This window comes from Ursus americanus, chromosome 12, assembly GCF_024610735.1.
Source record: "Ursus americanus isolate L20-20 chromosome 12, mUrsAme1.1.p, whole genome shotgun sequence".
NCBI classification, from domain to species: domain Eukaryota; kingdom Metazoa; phylum Chordata; class Mammalia; order Carnivora; family Ursidae; genus Ursus; species Ursus americanus.
This window is the reverse complement of record NC_142138.1, coordinates 31,604,561-31,623,408: the sequence shown is the minus strand read 5'-3', so window position 1 is coordinate 31,623,408 and position 18,848 is coordinate 31,604,561. Positions and strand designations below refer to the sequence as shown.

Sequence of the window (18,848 nt, the reverse complement as noted above, 5' to 3'; positions counted from 1 at the left end):
AAGCAAAAATAAGCTATTGGGACTACATCAAAATAAAAAGCTTCTGCACCACAAAGAGAACAACCAACAAAACCAAAAACAACCTACTATTGAGTGGAAGAAGATATGTGCAAATGACATATCCAATAAAGGGTTACTATCCAAAATATATAAAGAACTTATACAACTCAACACAAACACATATGATCCAATTAAAGATGGGTAGAAGATGTGAACAGACATTTCTCCAAAGAAGACATCCAGATGGCCAACAAACACATGAAGAGATGCTCAACATCATTCATCATCAGGGAAATGCAAATCAAAACCAAAATAAGATATCACCTCACATCTGTCAAAATGGATAAAATAAAAAACACAAGAAACAACAAGCGTTGGCAAGGATGTGGGGAAAAAAGGAACCCTGGTGCTCTGTTGGTGGGACTGCAAACTGGTACAGCCACTGTGGAAAACAGTATGGAGTTTCCTCAAAAAACTAAAAACAGAACTGTCCCATGATCCGGTAATTCCACTACTGAGTATTTACCCGAAAAATACAAAAACACTAATTTGAAAAGATACATGCACCCCCATATTTAGTGCAACATTATTTACAATAGCCAAATTATGGAAGCAGACTGTCCAATGATAGATGAATGGATAAAGAAGATGTGGTATGTACACACACACACACACACACACACAGAGGAATATTACTCAACCATAAAAAAGAAATCTTGCCATTTGCAACAACATGGATGAATCTAGAGGGTATAATGCTAAATAAGTCAGTCACAGACAAATACATACAATTTCACTCATGTGTGGAATTTAAGAAACATACAAACAAAAATGAGACAAACCAAAAAACAGACTCTTTACCATAGAGAACAAACTGATGGTTACCAGAGGGAAGGTGGGTGGAGGGATGGGTGAAATAGGGGAAGGGGATTAAGAGTATACTTATCATGATGACCACTGAGTCATGTACAGAAATGCTGAATCACTATACTGTACACACAAAACCAGTACAACACTGTATATTAAAATTTAAAAAAAATAAAAACTTTAAAACTTGCCAAAAAAAATACAAAACAATTCTCTTTATATCTTCTAAACAATACACAAAAAGTACAAACCATAAACGAAAGATTGATAAATGTGGTAAAATTAAAATTAATGATGTCTATCATTTATATATTACTTGAAAGACCTCTTAAACAGAAATGCACATGAGAATCATCTACTGAACTATGAAATATGAATGTACTGCACAATCCCAACCCCAAAGTTTCAAATTCAATAGATCTGGAGCAAAGCCTAGGAATCCATGTTGTTGAAAAGCAGAGGTAATTCTGATAAACATTTTGTTAAGACTCTCAGACCACTGAGTATCTATACTACAGTGAAGCCACAGTATCAGGCATTGAAAAGAATAGAATTAAATACTCCATCTGCCCACAAGGAGTTTATGGTCTAATACAAGAGACTGGATATATACATAAATAATTGTAATTGGGACGCTGGGTGGCTCAGTTGGTTAAGCATTTGCCTTCAGCTCAGGTCATGATCCCAGGGTCCTGGGATGAGTCCCGAGTTGGGCTCCTTGCTCAGCAGGGAGCCTGCTTCTCCCTCTGCCTCTCTCTCTCTGCCTGCCGCTCCTCCTGCTTGTGCTCTCTCTCTCTCTGACAAATAAATAAAATCTTTAAAAAAAATTGTAATTTATTGTCAAAAGTAACCAATTTCACAGAGAAACCCATTAAACCTCCAACAATTTCATATTTCAAATGGGACTTCCACTCCCATCTTCTTCCAGGAAGAAGCTATATTGGATTAACACATTAAGCTATTCCCTTCGCATCTTTATTTGCTCATCCCTACAGGAAGAGTAACTTCGCTAATGCTGAGAACCTGAGCGCCATTAAACAGAAGGAAATGGGATAAAGTCATTGTTCACTACATGGCTCTTGGTGTACACTAGTGTTTGTTCTCTCTCAAGTCTTCTAGAGAAAGGTCTAGGTCTGCAAACCATCACTTTGGTGCTGGATCGCACTATCCTGAGCCGGACAGAGTGTTGGCAGGGATTATAAGGCAGGCAGGGAATCCTTATGCAACTGGCTAAGTGTGTCAGGCATTTTTCTGCATTCTCAGCTTTTCTCCATAGAATTTTTTTGAGGGGAAGGGAGGACAGTGTAGGAAGCCTTACCACATTTTCCAATCCAGACATTAGCAAAAAGAGTTCCAAATAAAGTTAAAACTATTGTTTAATCAGTATCAGGCTCTTTTTGTGTTCTCAATTTATTCAGAAATCAGAGAGACAGAGGAGCTTTTAAATGGTACCACTAAGAACAACAAATATTATTATGGAACAGAGAAAGGTATGAGAGGTTTCCACCAGCTGAAAAAGCAGAGGCAAAGGCACAGAGGAAGTAGTTTTGGAGTTGTATTCTATAGGCAGAAAAAAATGCTTCAGAGCATGTTGAATTATGCAAAAGGACAGTATCAGAAAAAGAATGCAAAAAGAAAAAAAGGAAAAATTTACTAAAAACCTGGAGTTGATCATATGACTAAAATCTCAGAGAAGAATTTCAGTTCTGGAAGAGACTTGTTCAGTTTGGCTGGAGTGTATGGGACAGAGTTAAACAAACAGGTCAGAAAAGTAACTGAGAACCTGGGAGTGACAAGATGGGAGCTCTGCACCAAGAAGATAACTATAGAAACAAGGTATACATGTACCAATGGGGAGAGAGACCAGAAGAGGGAACCTAACTAGGAGATTATTAAATCCAAGCAAAATTTAATGAGGGTGCAAAAGAGAATGAATGAGAGCTATATTACGGAGGCAGAATCAAGAGAATTTGCCAAATAATTATACATGCTAGCAAAAAGTATATCCATTATCATTTTTTGTTTTCCTCCTACGCACATGTCAAGATTAGGAATCAAAGAAAGCTGGTAATCTTAGCTATATCTAGAATAAATACTTTTGCAAAGTATTTGTCCTTCAGGATGATATTTTCTTTTCTAATACAAAGAAAAAGTATATTTATTAAGAGTATCTTTACTTTCTCAAATAAATTATTTTTTAAGCTTATTTATTTTTAGTAATCTCTACACCCAAGGTGGGGCTCGAACTCACAACCCTGAGATCAACAGTCGCATGTTCTTCCAACTAAGCCACCCAGACACCCCTCAAACAAATTATTTTTTTTTAGATTTTATTTACGTATTTGTGAGAGAGACAGAGTGTGCGCGCACAAGCAGGGGGGAGGGGCAGTGGGAGAAGGAGAAGCAGACTCCCTGCTGAGCAGGGAGCTGGATATAGAACTTGATCCAGGACCCTGGGATCATGACCTGAGCCAAAGGCAGAAGCTTAACTGACTGAGTCACCCACATGCCCCAAACAAATAACTTTAAACATGGCTTAAATACCTTGTTTCAGGAAATGCAAATTTAAGTTACCAGTTCAACATGAGGAAAAATCAAATTAACTCCCAGAAACAATGAACGTTGTCTGGAGAATATGATTGAACAATATCATTCTAAAACAAGTTATGAACATGTGACACCAATCTACCTGTAACCATGCAACTTTAAAATAATCTTAAAACAGATCTCATAGAGGCACCTGGATGGCTCAGTTGGTTGAGCAGTTGAGCCTCTGCCTTTGGCTCGGGTCATGATCCTGGAGTCCCAGGATCAAGCCCCACATTGGGCTGCCCAATTGGCAGGGAGTCTGCTTCTCCCTCTGCCCTTCACTCTGCTCATGCTCTCTCGCACTCTCATTCTCTCTCTCAAATAAATAAAATCTTACAAAAAAAAAGAACAGGCCTCATAAAAAAGCTAGACTATAACTATAATATGAATAGATAACAAGTGTTTACCATGTGCCTATACTAAAATGATACATGTTAAGAGAGGTAAACCAGAAAACAGACTCTTAACTAACAAACTGAGGGTCGCTGAAGAGCAGGTGGGCGGGGAATGGGTTAAATGGGTGATGGGGAATAAGGAGGGCATTTATGATGAGCACTGGATATTGTATATAAGTGATGAATCACTGAATTCTACACCTGAAACTAATATTACACTATATGTTAACTGGAATTTAAACAAAAACTTGAAAAAAGAAAAAATCAAAAGTAAATAAAATGATACATGTTATCTCACTTAATCTTCACAATCTATGAAGTTGATCCTAATGTAGTTTTCCATCTTACTTACGAAGAAGCTGAGTCTAAGAAAGGTCAAGGCTTGCTTAGGTTTCTTAGCTACTAAGAATCCTAGAGCCGGGATCTGAACCCATGTTTGCTTACCTCCAAAGCCTATGTTCTTAACCATTAAGCTATACTGTCTATAATCGAAATCATATTGGAGTTTCTTGGTTTGAATCTTCAAAAATTACATAACTAAATTATAATTTAACAATTGTAATTTAACAATTCTGTGAAAAACTACATATAAACATAACGCTTATGGATGCTGTTAGCTGGAAGAACTTACACACTAATGGAAATTTACACTAATGTTATTTCAAGTCTGTGCATCATCTCCATGCTCTCACTCTGAGTTACAGTAGCAGGTGTATACAAAACATGCCAGAAAAAAAATGTGGTGACCTAAATTTAACTTCCAGTGCTAGGAGTAGCACAGAATGGCATTTGTGAGTCAAAGGCTTTTAATATGTAGATATAATGTGCTGCCCTCTAGTGAGTTCAATACCTTGCATTTAACACTGAACAGTCTCAATAAGTAAAGAAAAACATTTATTATTAGAAAATTCAAATCTTCATTTCATTTTATAGTAGGAGTAATAGAACAAATAATTATCATTTAAGCCCCAAGTAAATTTTTGATGTGTAAGAACAAATATAGAAACACAGTTGACCCTTCAACAACGTGAATATTAGGGGCGCCAACCCCCACACAGCTGAAAATCTGAATATAACTTTTGACTCTCCCAAAACTTAACCACTAATAGTCTATTGTTGACCAGAAGCCTTACTGATAATATGAACAGTTGATTAACACATATTTTGTATATATATTATATACTGTATTTTTACAATAAAATAACCTAGAGAAAAGAGAATATTAAGAAAATCATAAGGAAGAGAAAATACATTTACAGTACTACATCGTATTTATCAAAAAAGATCTGTGTGTAAGTGGACCTGAGTAGTTCAAACCTGTGTTGTTCAAGGGTCAACTGTACATCCAATAATGATTACTAAATCAGAATGGTTAAGGAAATACCAGTAGAGAACACTGCAAAAGATGAATTAGAGAACAAAGGGTGGTTACATTTTTTGCGAGGAATTCATGCCTTAAAACCCTGCCTAATTCAAAGTTATTTTCCTACAGGTAGAAATATAAAGAGGGGTTGAGGTAGGTCACAACTACTGTGCTATATTTCCTTTTTCAAGCATAGTTTTAAAGCTTGAAATGACTATAATGACTACAATAAAAACATTTTTTAAGAATGCTTTTAAAACATTTGTAGTGTTTGTAGGCAAGTTTTTTATATCACTATCTTTTCCCAAATATCAAAAATATTTCCTATTTTAACACCAATGATAGCTTGGCTTAGGAGTACATTAGTAGTTGTGATTTTATTTGGTTTTTTTTAGATTTTATTTATTTATTTATTTGTTTAGAGAGAAAAAGGGGGAGGGGCAAAGGGAGAGGAAAAGAGAATCTCAAGCAGACTCTGGGCTGAGCGCAAAGCCCAATGCAGGGCTTGACCCCATGACCCTGAGATCACGACCTGAGCCAAAACCAAGAACCAGACACTTAACTGACTTAGTCACCCAGGCACCTCAATGGTTGTGATTTTAGCCAAGTTGGCAGAATTTTCTAATTTTTAAAAGAAAAGTCCTCTTGCTTTAATTCTGCTAGTGCCAATATTTCCAACATTCTCAGTACTAAATTAACAGCAAGAACATCAGCAGTTATTTGGTCTTTTCAGTGCTTTTAAAATTTAATTCAATGACCACTTGGATGACAATATTACAAATTATAAAAAAAGACTCAATTTAACAACATAAGTAAAAATAACAGCAGAATCACGAAAATCACTTGCAGAATTTTCTGTGCCTATAAACAATAGTATGGTTCACAGGACATTTTTAAAGGATACTTAGTATTTCTAGTTACCAGCTTAAGTGGCACCACCTACAGCAAACAGTTTATAATTCACTAGGCCCAAAGCTTTGAAACTAAGTGATTCTTGATGAATTTTGGAAAGGTTTTGGGATTTGAATTACTTAAAATTTTTAGTATAAAGTGATGTTTTGCACTAATTCGAATTCATAAAAACTTACTTAAAACTAGCTTAAAAACCACCATACTATATTTTAAACAGCTTTACTAAGTATAATTTACATACCATAAATCTCTCCCATTTTAAATGTAAAGTTCAGGGGTACCTGGGTGGCTCAGTCAATTAATCTCAGGGTCCTGGGATCAGGCTCCATGCTCACTGGGGAGTCTGCTTGTACCTCTGCGCCTCCCCCTGCTCGTACTCTCTCTCTTTCTCTCTCAAATAAAATCTTTAAATAAATAAATAAATGTACAATTCAGTGAGTTTTAGTAAGTGTATAGAGTTGCACAACCATTATCATAATCCAGTGCTAGAATGATACTATATGTTTTTTCAACTATTATTAACTTCACCTACCTAAAGTAACCAAATAATTCATAATACCAACAACTCAACATTGTTTTTGGATCTGCTATTTTTAAAACAGAGAATAGATTTAATTTACTTTTAATTAACACACTCTTATCTAAAAAGAGAAATGCTAAACATACTGAAAGAATCGTGCTGAGGAGGATTTAAACTGTCCTCCTAATAATCTTGTCCACAGTGTTAATTTGGCGAACTATGACAGATAGTGCAGATGTAAAATTAAAATAGAGTCCCTGTTTATATTTTGAACTCCAAATTAGTGAAATGAGTTTTGCTGAGGTTCTATGTAGCCAATAAAACCTGACATGTGTGACTTCTAAAACTAAGATGATTTACAAGTGAGTATAAAACCAGCTATAAAGACTTAATGGCAAATACTCACCTACGAAATAGCTCAATGTTAGCAATATTTCCCAAAAAATGTGAATTGATTTCAGCCTTTTTTTTGTCTTAGAGGAGGAGTAGGAGGAGGGGCACAGGGAGAGGGAGAGAGAGAATCTTAAGCAGGCTCAATCTCAGAACCCTGAGATCATGACCTGAGCCAAAACCAAGAGTCAGATGCTTAACCAACTGAGCCACCCAGGCATCCCCGTATTAGTCTCTTTTAAAAACAAATGTACATCTTCCTAAATTAATGGTTAACAAATCAAAGTGTTGGGAGGCTTGTGTGCCTGGAGAGGGCATAAAAGCCTGATGCTTATTCCCCATACCTTGTCCTATGCATCTCTTCCATTTGACTGTTCCTGAGTTAGAACCTCTTACAATAAACTGGTGATAGTAAGTCAAATGTTTCCTTAAGTTCTGTGAGCTGTTGTAGAAAACTGTTGAACTTAAGGAGTGAACTGTGGAACCCCTGATTTATCGATGGTTGGTCAGAAGTATGGGAAACCTGGACTTGTAATTGGCATGTAAGTGGAAGGCAGTCTTGTGAGGCAGAGCCCTTCATCTATGAGGTCTGTGTAAACTCTGGGAAGTTAGTGCCAGAACTGAATTAAACTGTAGGACGACCAGTTGGTGTCTAAAGAGAATTGGAGAATTGCTTGATATGGGAAACACACACTTGGTGTCAGAAGTGTCTTGAGTAGATGGTAACAACCTTTCCTTTAAATATTTTTTGTTAATGGTTTCAATGAGAGCACTGATGACCAACTAGACCAAACTGACCAAACTAGAGAGTGACAGCTGAAAGGGATATCAAATCAGAATCTACATGATCTTAACAATTCAGAATGATGACTCAGAAGTGACAACTTATAAGAATAATAAATATAACATCTAAAACTTGGGTCCAAAACAATAACTGCACAAGAATAAATGAGGGAAGATATAGCTTAACAATAACAAATCTAACAATAACAAAGAACTTAAATGTTTTAGTAACTACAAGCTCAACATTAGTAATGTTAGAAAAGCTAATGTAGTCCGTGGGCTCTGTGATTTATAACGTCCAGAATTTCTACTTTAAGACAGTAGAGCACAGGCATTTACTTCTCCTTCTTCCCAAAGGCCAATTGAAAGTGACAGAAAAAAAAAATTAATGGAGAAAATTATAGCATCACTGGAAAACATGAAGATGATATCAGTGGACAAGAAATTATATTCTTATTTTTTTAATTTTTTTAAAGATTTTATTTTTAATTAATCTCCATACCCAATATGGGGCTTGAACTCACAACCCTGAGATCAAGAGTCCCACACTCTACCAACTGAACCTGCCAGGCACCCAAGAAATTTTAAAGAATACCTCAAAATTGGCAAATATAGGAACAAAGTAGAATAAGAACAACAACAACAAAAATCCACAGCCTTCCTGAGTGTCCCAAAGAAGTTCCAAATTCCAAGCTAATAAACACTGTTACCCTGTACCTAGCACTTTATATGTATTATTTCATTTAATCCTCACAATTATTTTGAAAATAGGTATTATATGCCCATTTCTCAGAGAAGGAAGCTGAGGTTTAGACAAGTTATATAATTACACAGCTAATAAATGGTGAAGCCAGGCTTTGAACCCAGTTAGTGTGAATCTGGACTCTGTGCCTTCAGTTATTATGGAGATATAGGCCCAAGGGTAATCCATTAAAGTAATCATTAAAGCACTACACTACATTCAGCTGGTACTGGGGCCCCTGGCTGGCTCAGTTGGAAGAGCATGCAACTCTTGATCTCAGGGTCATGAGTTCGAGACCCATACTGGGTGTAGAGATTACTAAATAAACAGAAACTTTAAATTCAGCTGGCACTATTTCCCTCAAGTAAGAATAGTAGCTCTTCTTTTGTCCTTGGATTAAACCTTGGTAACTTCCTTCTACAAAATGAGTGAAGTATGTCTAGAGTGCCTAGAAGGCCTGAGAGAGGAGGAAAGATGCAAGAGTTAATCTCAGATCCCCACACACGTACGGAAGAAGGAAAAATTTTTTAAGGAAAAGAAGATCCACATTAAATAAATACCACCACAGGGACGCCCAAATGGCTCAGTCAGTTAAATGTCCAACACTTGGTTTCGGTTCAGGTCATGATCTCAGGGTCGTGAAATTGAGCCCTGTGTTGGGCTCCTTGCTCAGCACAGAGTCTGCTTGGGATTCTTTTCTCTTCCTCTCCCATCCCCTCTGCCCTTCCCCCATCCCAGGCATGCATGTGCACGCCCACTCTTTCTCTCTCTCTCAAATACATAAATAAAATATTTTTAATAAAGAAATACTGGGGCACCAGTATTTGGCTCTCAAATAAATAAATAAAATCTTTTTAATAAATAAATACTGGGGCACCTGGGTGGCTCAGTCAGTTAAGTGTCTGCCTTCAGCTCAGGTCATGATCCTGGAGTCCCGGGATCCCTGAGTCTGCTTCTCCCTTTCCCTCTACACCCCCCCCCCATGCTCACTCTCTCTCTCTCAAATAAATAAAATCTTTTTAAAAATTTATATAAATAAATACATACATACATACATACATACATACTACCACAAAAAATGTTTCCTTACTTTAGCAGCTATGGGGTTTCCAGGCTGCCTGCTCCACAATTACATCTCCTAAAGGGGACTTTGCCTGTAGGCATACTCTACTCACAGAGTTCACAGTCAATCATCCCATTCAAGGAAGGTATCTGTCTTGTAAAGTCATGAGGGAATCTAGCATGGTGGTTCCGAATATGAACTCTGAAATTAGCCGGCCTGGGTCCAAATCTGGGTTCTGTCATTTGACAGCCAGGCAACTCTAGGGAAGTTACTTACTATCTCCCTTCCTCTTTCCCCATCTGAAAAATGAGGATAACTATATTTCTCTTATAAAAGTTGTTGTGAAGATAAAATGAGATAATTTTCACTCAGTGTTGTACCTGAGGGAGAGAAGAAACTACAGTGTATGTAAGTGCTCAGCAAAGGGCCTGGCACATGGTAACATGCAAGCAATGGTAGGTGTTAGTTATTAAGGACAGGGCAGAGGAGAAGAACATAAATTAGATGACTGCTGAGAAATCTTCCAACCTTGAAAATCTATCAAACTTAAGACAAAAAAATACATAATTTCATCAAATAAGACTAAGCAAATTCCAAAAAGTGAAGTAGTCACTGAAATCAGATCAATACTTGTTTTAAATTCACTCCTGAACCTCTAAAGTTATTTAGTAACATCTTTATTTATGACTACTAACTATAAGTTGCCTCCCAATAATATAAATTAAATGTGTAAAATGAATTTGGATTTAGAGAATGAGGAGAGTTAACTTACTTCTTTTTTTTTTTTAAAGATTTTATTTATTTATTTGACAGAGATAGAGACAGCCAGCGAGAGAGGGAACACAAGCAGGGGGAGCGGGAGAGGAAGAAGCAGGCTCCTAGCGGAGGAGCCTGATGTGGGGCTCGATCCCATAACGCCGGGATCACGCCCTGAGACGAAGGCAGACGCTCAACCGCTGTGCCACCCAGGCGCCCCGAGTTAACTTACTTCTAAGCAATTTTGATCAGTATCAACTAAGAGATATAACAGAAGTACTCTTCCACCAGAAACTTGACCATAGATTGAGTTCTTTCAATCCGAAGTTCAAAAACAGAAACTTGCAAAAAGAGAACAATTTCCAGAGAACTCCCAAGAAAGAACAAAATAGAACAGCTTTATGTCAGCTGGAATCCCCAGGGCAATAACAGGCCAAGGCACTGCAGGAAAAAGCCAGTCAGCTTAGAAGTCACTGACAGCCCAGGTTAAGACATGGGCTGAGTTGGGAATTTATTCCAAACCTAAGCTAACCAAATTTATGGATTGATTATGGGTTCCACTCTAGAAATCCTATCCATTTAGAGTTCCAAATTAACAACAATTTACTCAGAAACAACTTGAAGGTTCCAGAAATGAAGCCATCTGCCTAGGGGACTTCTTGTCCAGAAGCAATGTGAAGCCAAAGCAGACCTTCTGGGGCAGCACCTAAGAAATCTTTATAACCTGATCAGAGATGGACTTTGCCAACCTCTATGGTCAGTAGAAAAAGAAACTCTGGGCATGTTAAACAGAGCCAAATCTGAGATGCACATTACAAGACTAACAAATATAAGAACTGCACACCTACATGATCTTTACCCTGAGGCTGGAAAGAAACTGCAGGTAGACAATAGAACAGTGAGGGCATAGCCTCCATTCCTAGAATAAGACATTAAGCCTTGGGGCCCTTTTCCTCTCCCCACCTTATACTTAGAATTTTTTTCCCACTCCTCTTTCTCTGTGGTTTTCCTTGCCACTTTACTTTTCTATCTTTTCTACTTGTTCCATTCCATTGTTACACTTGAATTCTTCTAAAATTCCTTCTCTGTCCTTTCTAAATGTCATAATAAGTTACAAAAGAAACTGTGTATAAAAAAAATATATAAAAAGAAGGCTTTGACAAATTCTATTTGTTGACATGAATACTGTCAACTTTTTTTTTTGGGACAGAAACTACTAAAAATTCTCAAGCCTAATGAATAATTTTGGTGACAATATAGTATGAAAAAACAAGGACCAAAATAATACAAAGAAGCTTCATATAACCCTATGACATATAGACAATAATTCTTTTTTTTAAAGTTTATTATTATTATTTTTTTAGTAATCTCTACACCTAACGTGGGGCTCGAACTCACAACCCAAGATGAAGATTCACACACTCCTCCAACTGAGCCAGCCAGGCACCCCTACACAGTAATTCTTAATTCTAACACAAATGAGATCTTTTACCTAAATTCAAAATACATAGATACATAAGCATCTCAAAATGTAGCCACTTTTAGTATATTATGTTCAGAAAAAAATGTGGAAGAACTTTAATACTCCTTAACTATTTTTATTCCTTATAATAAAATAGCAATTCTCCTCAAACTTAAAAAAAACATATTTTTACCAAAAAGAGATGCAATGTAATTTTGTCTTCATTCTTTGGAACATGTACAGAATTCAGGGAAGCAATTTTATTCATTCATCCCTTTGAAGACGTCACTTAAGTAAGAAATTTTTTCCAAAGTTCTTTTCTCTTTAAAATAGGATATAAGGGTAATGGTATATAATCATGCATGTCCTAACTACTGATACGAAAATCTAGCCTGCAGTTAAAATGGGGTCCAAGAAATAGAATTACTTTAAATATTTTAAGTGTATGCCATGAGCTACATGCACACTTTTGAGGTGTGCCCCTGTCCCATATTTATATTATTGTTTCTTTTCTTCCTCTCTCCAACACTTGGACTGGGATTCTTTCACTTAGAATGTCATTTTAAAACAAAGTCACAATCCTACCTATGGTAAGCATTTGACATTAAATCTTTAGGGTGTTAAGTTCACTCTAGAAAAATAAAACTGAAAGAAAAAAATCAGTAAATATGATAGAACTTTTTTCTCTGGACTATTTTCTAAAAAATATATAACCATATTAATACACTTAAGCAAGTGATTCCGAGAATATAAAAGAAAAAATTCACACATTTCAAAAAACCATATAAAATATCCGTCTTACCGATATCATTAACGAGGGAATTAGAATCAGATGCCCCCAGGGTAGCTTCAAACTCCTCTTGGAGACGATATGCTCTTTGCAGCAGAGCTTCAAGTTTATGGATAAATTCAGTACTAATAATATCCTACAAGGAGAGAAAAAGTACACATAGCCAATATGAGATTCTAACATTTAAATCCTCAATACCTTCCACTGTTAAATGAAAGACAGAGAAAGTGTGGGATATGAGGAACAACTGTTGGGTGGTGACGGCACTGGGTTCTAGCTGGGCCTTTGGCCAGGCCACCTCAGTTCTCAGGGATTCAGCTTCTCTATCTGTAAATTTAAGGGTGGGACTCGATCTGGGGTTGTCAGAGTAAGATCCCTGACCAGCATCAGCATCATCTGGGAAGTTGCAAGAAACACAAATTCTCAGGAGCTAACCCAGCCACTGAATTAGAAACCCAAGTCTCTTTTAACAAGCCCTTCAGATGATTCTGATGCATGCTCAAATTGGAGAATCACTACCCAAGATAATCAGTAAGTACCAGCCCAGTTCTAACTCTATGTGACTTATGAATATAATGGTACTTAATTAAACATAAAGTATAAAGCAGACTTTTTAAAATCCCTTTAGAAATCATATTAGCTTAATTCTACATATTCTTAGAAAATCAGGGAACTTGATTATGAATTGCAAATTTGGAGTTTAATAATTCACAGAACAGAAAAAGCCCAATAAGACATACCCCCACATAATCCCCAAGGGAGACAAAAAAAAACCAAAACAGTTCTATTAAATGCCACAAAAAGCAAGTACACTGAATCAACATTAACCATTGTTCAATTCTTCCAATATTATGAAGACCACTCTCAGATAAATCACCCTTACATCTACACTTTCTTCAGCAATGGCATCTCCTGCACCCAATTTAATGGAACTACAGGCTTCATCTTCAGTCTGTCTATTTCGAAAGGTAAGAGCCTGCTCCCATCGACGCAATGCCTCTTCAAACAATTCCATACCTATGAATTAAGAACAGAACAGTTGCAAATAAGAAAAATCAATGCCAAAATAAAATTATTTTGGGCTGAAGTCTTTTTCATATAGTTATCAACAATGGCACAGTCTGACTGTAACTTTGGCACTAAAGAAGAATTTTACGTTCACCTCATTTCATAACAGAATTTTAATTTCCCAATGTATTCTAGACCTATAGATCTAGTCAACTAAAAATCAGAGAGCAAACACCAATATGTTTTCTTTCCTTTTTTTTTTTTTTTAATGTAACTAAAATTTATATCATGCTTCGGATTTTTCTAGAATAGTATCACGAGCTCATCACAAGTCCAACAATGGCTAATTTTATATTCACACAATTATCTTTCAATATATCCCCCTAAATTAAAAAGATAGGTAAATAGAAGAAACTAGTTGATAAAAAGCTATCAGGTTTGTATGAGGTTGTCAGAAGGAGAGAGTAAAGCTGAGAGGAAATACCATACTAAGTCTAGAATAAAGTTTTTCTTTCTTGCTTTATTTATTTACTTGAGAGCGAGAGAGAGAGCCAAAGAAGGGGGGAGGGGCAGAGAGAGAGGGAGAAGAGGACTCCCTGCTGAGCAGGTAGCCCAATGTGAGGCTCGATCCTAGGACCCTGGGATCATGACCTGAGCCAAAGGCAGATGCTTAACCGACTGAGCCACCTAGGCGCCCCACAGAATAAAGTTTTTCCATCTTCTTTCCCAACAAAAGGTTTCTTAAACTACATGATACCAACTTGTTGATTTGGATGGATAAACTCCTGGGTCAGTCAAAAATCTACAAGACTGTTGGAAAACCCACCAAGGGTTACAGTCCAAGTAGAAATTCCATATCCCCTCAGCTAGACAGCTTTTATGAGGGAAAAAAGGTGAATATGTGCTTCTTTTTCTCCAAGTAAAAAGAGTCTTACCAAAATAATTATATACTTCAAACAAAACCAAAATATTTCAAAACTTCAATTTTTCTATACATATAAAAGAAAAAGATCTTTAAAAGCTACTTAATTTGGGGGTGACTGGATGGCTCAGTTGGTAGAACATGCAACTCTTGACCTCAGGATCATGAGTTTAAGCCCCATGTTGGGCATGGAGCCTACTTAAAATAAAAATAAATAGGGGCACCTGGGTGGCTCAATCAGACATCTGACTTTTGGTTTTGGCTCAGGTCATGACCTCAGGGTCATGAGATCAAGCCCTGCATCAGGCTCTGCGCCCAGCTCGGAGTCTGCTTGAGATTCTTTCCCCCTCTTCCTTTGCCCCTCTCCCTGCTTTCTCTCTCTCTCTTCCTCTCTCTCTAAAATAAATAAGTAAATCTTAAAAAAAAATAATAATAATCAGCAAATCAGGTAGGTGAGTGTAACAGATTGAATAATGGCTACCCAAAGATGTCAGGTCTTAGTCTCTGGAACCTGTAACCGTTACCTTACAAAGAAAAGGGGTCTTTGCAGATGTGATTAAATTAAGGAATTTAACATGGGGAGATTATTCTAGATTATTTGGTGGACCCTAAAAGCAATTACAACTGTCCCAGTAAGAGGCAGAAGGAGATCTGGTACACACAGAGGAAGTGATGATGGAAGGTAGAGACTGGAGTCACATGGTCACCAGCCAGAAGCCATCAGAAGCTGGGAAAGCCAAGTAACAGATATTCCCCTAAACCTCTAGAGGAAGCATAGCTCTTGATTCCAGCCCAGTGATAATGATTTCGGTCTTCTGGCCTCCAAAACTCTGAGAGAATACATTTCTGCTGTTTAAATGACCAAGTTCATGGTAATTTGTTAGAGCATCCTCCAGAAACTAATATAAAAATTTATGTTATATACACTAGATTCAACAGATATAAGAACATTTTAAAATTATATTGCTTCCTTTAAAATAATTCATCATTCTTTAGTTTCACATTAAATGTGAGTATAATATCTTAAAACTTTATAATGTTATTCCTACCCATCAAGTATAAGTTCTCAGGAGTGGTCACAGGAATATTAACAAGTTTAATATCATCTTCATCTGCTTTGTCCCAGGAGTTAGAATTGCCGCAAGCACAGCTATGACAAGAATTGACACTCTGGACCTAAAATTAAGATCGACAGAAGTTACTTCAAAATCTCTTTTGTGGCAATATCTTGCAATCTTTTATATTTATAAATTATTTATATAAATCCTATTCCTGGTAAAACAACTTATGTAATTCCTACCTGAAGAAATAAATCTGATTATATTCAGTTAGGAGTCATAAGACTCTAAGTATTTTAAGCCTTTGCTCAAAAATACACAGAGTAGGGGCGCCTGGGTGGCACAGCGGTTAAAGCGTCTGCCTTCGGCTCAGGGCGTGATCCCGGCGTTCTGGGATCGAGCCCCACATCAGGCTCCTCCGCTATGAGCCTGCTTCTTCCTCTCCCACTCCCCCTGCTTGTGTTCCCTCTCTCGCTGGCTGTCTCTATCTCTGTCAAATAAATAAATAAAATCTTTAAAAAAAAAAAAATACACAGAGTATTTCAAACAAAAATCAGTTATTTCCATAAAAAAATCAAGCAGTTATTTTTATAGTTTACTGTTTTATTAAGTATTTACTTATAAATTTTATCCACAACTACTTTGGTTTGAGATAGCTTATTTCCTTTTTAGAATTTATTAACAATGCTGATTCTCTGCTAACCAATAACTAAAACTGAAAAGCCTCTATCATCTTCCCTTCTCTAGCACTGAGCCAATTCATTTCAGTCACCTCTATGCAAATGACTATTTAGTCTCTACTTCAAGTTCTGTCCTTTCTAAATAAATCTAGGGGCTTCTGGGTGGCTCAGCTGGTTAAACGTCCAACTCATGATTTCAGCTCATGTCATGATCTCACGGGTGATGAGATCGAGCCCTGTGTTGCACTCCACGCTCACCAAGGAGTCTGCTTGGGATTCTGTCTCTGCCCCTCTCCCCACACATGGGCACCCACTCTCTCTCTCTCAAAACAAATAAATAAATCTTTTTAAAAATAATAAAAATAAAGAAATCTAACCTTTATTTCCATCTCTTCTGCTGGTATCTTAAACTGACTATATCAAAAAGGAGCTCTGTATCTTCCCAAAACAAAACTTTTCCTCCTCTCAGGTTCACTAATAATCCATCCCCGTAATTTCCCAAAGTAGAAAACAGAAAGTTATCTTTAACTTCTCTTCCCACACCTCTCATATCCAATAACCAAGTTTTGTGGACCCTGTCCCCTCCTTTCCACATCTGTTGCCTTGTTCGGGTACTCAGTAAAAGGCAAAAATCTAGATTCATAGCCCTACCAGTGGAATTATGAGGTCAGTTGACGCAAGTACAGTAAAGCGATTCTAAAGACTTTCTACTCACATTTGTCATGAAACTCCCTTTCTCTATTTAGTAGTTAAGAAGAACAGCTACAACTTTCAGTTGAAAAATTTCAAAACAGAGGCACTTCTCTGACATAGAGTAAATCCAGATTATAGAATGGGCATATATTTCATCATACTACTCAGTTTTTGTTTTTTTTTAAGATTTTATTTGTTTATTTGACAGAGATAGAGACAGCCAGCGAGAGAGGGAACACAAGCAGGGGGAGTGGGAGAGGAAGAAGCAGGCTCATAGCGGAGGAGCCTGATGTGGGGCTCGATCCCACAACGCCAGGATCACGCCCTGAGCCGAAGGCAGACGCTTAACCGCTGTGCCACCCAGGCGCCCCGATACTACTCAGTTTTAAAGAGAGAACGCCTGCAGGACTTTGATCTAGATGTTCCTACCACAGAATAAATAGCCTTTAAAAACTGAGTATATTTTTAGGCACGTAAGAATGGGACAGCTATATATTCCAACAAAATATAGAAGCAAGGTACAGAATATGGTGTTCAATAAACTATTTAAAATAATGAATATATAGGATGGTAGAGGCATATGCTCCCAGAGGTTCATATGTAAGAAATTACCAATGTTGTTTGTCTCTAAGGAGGAGAGCCAAGAGAATCAGGAACACATTTATCTCTGTACACTTTTTTGCCTCTTCTTTATTTAGTGGTAAATGTATATATCCTACCTATTTAACAAAATTTTTAACTATATTAAACTTCAACATATACTAACTTTATTCCTCACTTGTCAATCAATACTATATTAATGCTTAAAAGAACAAGGTGAGGAACTCCACACTTGGCTTCAGCAAGCCACACACTATTACCTCCGCAGGCTCATTATTTCGTAACCTAGTACAAAGTCTGGCCGCTTTGTTCCAGCATTTTTGCGGAACATCTAGTTTTGAAGCAATACTTTCACACCAACACCATTCTTCAGAACCCGATGTGTCCACATCACTTATTCAAAGAAAGCTGGAACCAAACTGGCTGGTTATTTAGCAAAAGGAAAATTTTACTGGCTTAAAGAAAACAGACACAACCAGATGATTTAAGGTTCTTTTCATACTAAGAGCTACCTATAATTATATGACATTTAAACAAATAGATAAAATAGACACAAAAGCAGATCTGTAAAATAATAAATTTTTTTCATTACTTACGGAGGCTAAACTCTGTGCAGAACCTGAGTATTTACTGAAAAGTCCTCCATTGGCATAGTTACAAGACTGAGATCCTTTGTCTTTGGCAGAACTCAAAGATAATGTCAAATTCTGTCTACTACTGGAACAACTTGAACCTACCAAGTAACAAATATATCGATAATATTAGAAGAATTAGTAACTCCAATGATAAATTCCAGGTAAAATCTCCAAGTTTACATTATATTCATTCAGAAAGCTTCTAACTTTAAAACTCATTTCACTTGATTGTGTAAATTACTAAATGTACACCATTATTAAAATCTACATCTCTTCACAATTGCTTTTAACACTGCTAAACTCTGCTTCCTAAATGAAAAATAAAATATTCACCTAATTAATTAAAGCAATATTTGAATGATCTATTATAATCCGTATAAAAATACTGGCAACTAGGGGTGCCTGGCTGGCTCAGTTGGTAGAGTGTGCAACTCCTGATCTAGGGTTTATGAGTTCAAGTTCCATGTTGAATACAGAGATTAATTAAAAATACAATCTTTTTAAAAAAAAATACTGGCAACTATGAACCTTCAAGTTATAAATTTAACAAAATATAAGCACTTCCTTTCCTGAATTACATCTAAACTATATCCATATCGCATTACATTGTAATTAGTTTT

The 18,848-nt window shown here is 36.7% G+C and overlaps 1 protein-coding gene across 9 annotated transcripts in view; it reads right to left on the bottom strand.

Annotated features, from left to right (window-relative positions):
* Nucleotides 1-18,848, bottom strand: part of MIGA1 (mitoguardin 1) — a 95,960-nt gene that overhangs the window by 59,376 nt on the left and 17,736 nt on the right. For all 9 annotated transcript variants that reach the window (XM_087866023.1, XM_087866027.1, XM_087866028.1 and 6 more), the window contains 4 exons: nt 18,190-18,326; nt 15,612-15,738; nt 13,516-13,649; nt 12,645-12,768 (listed from right to left, as the gene is read on the bottom strand). In XM_087866023.1, coding sequence (XP_087722149.1) covers nt 12,645-12,768; nt 13,516-13,649; nt 15,612-15,738; nt 18,190-18,326 — 522 coding nt within the window. The remainder of the gene's footprint in view (nt 1-12,644; nt 12,769-13,515; nt 13,650-15,611; nt 15,739-18,189; nt 18,327-18,848) is intronic.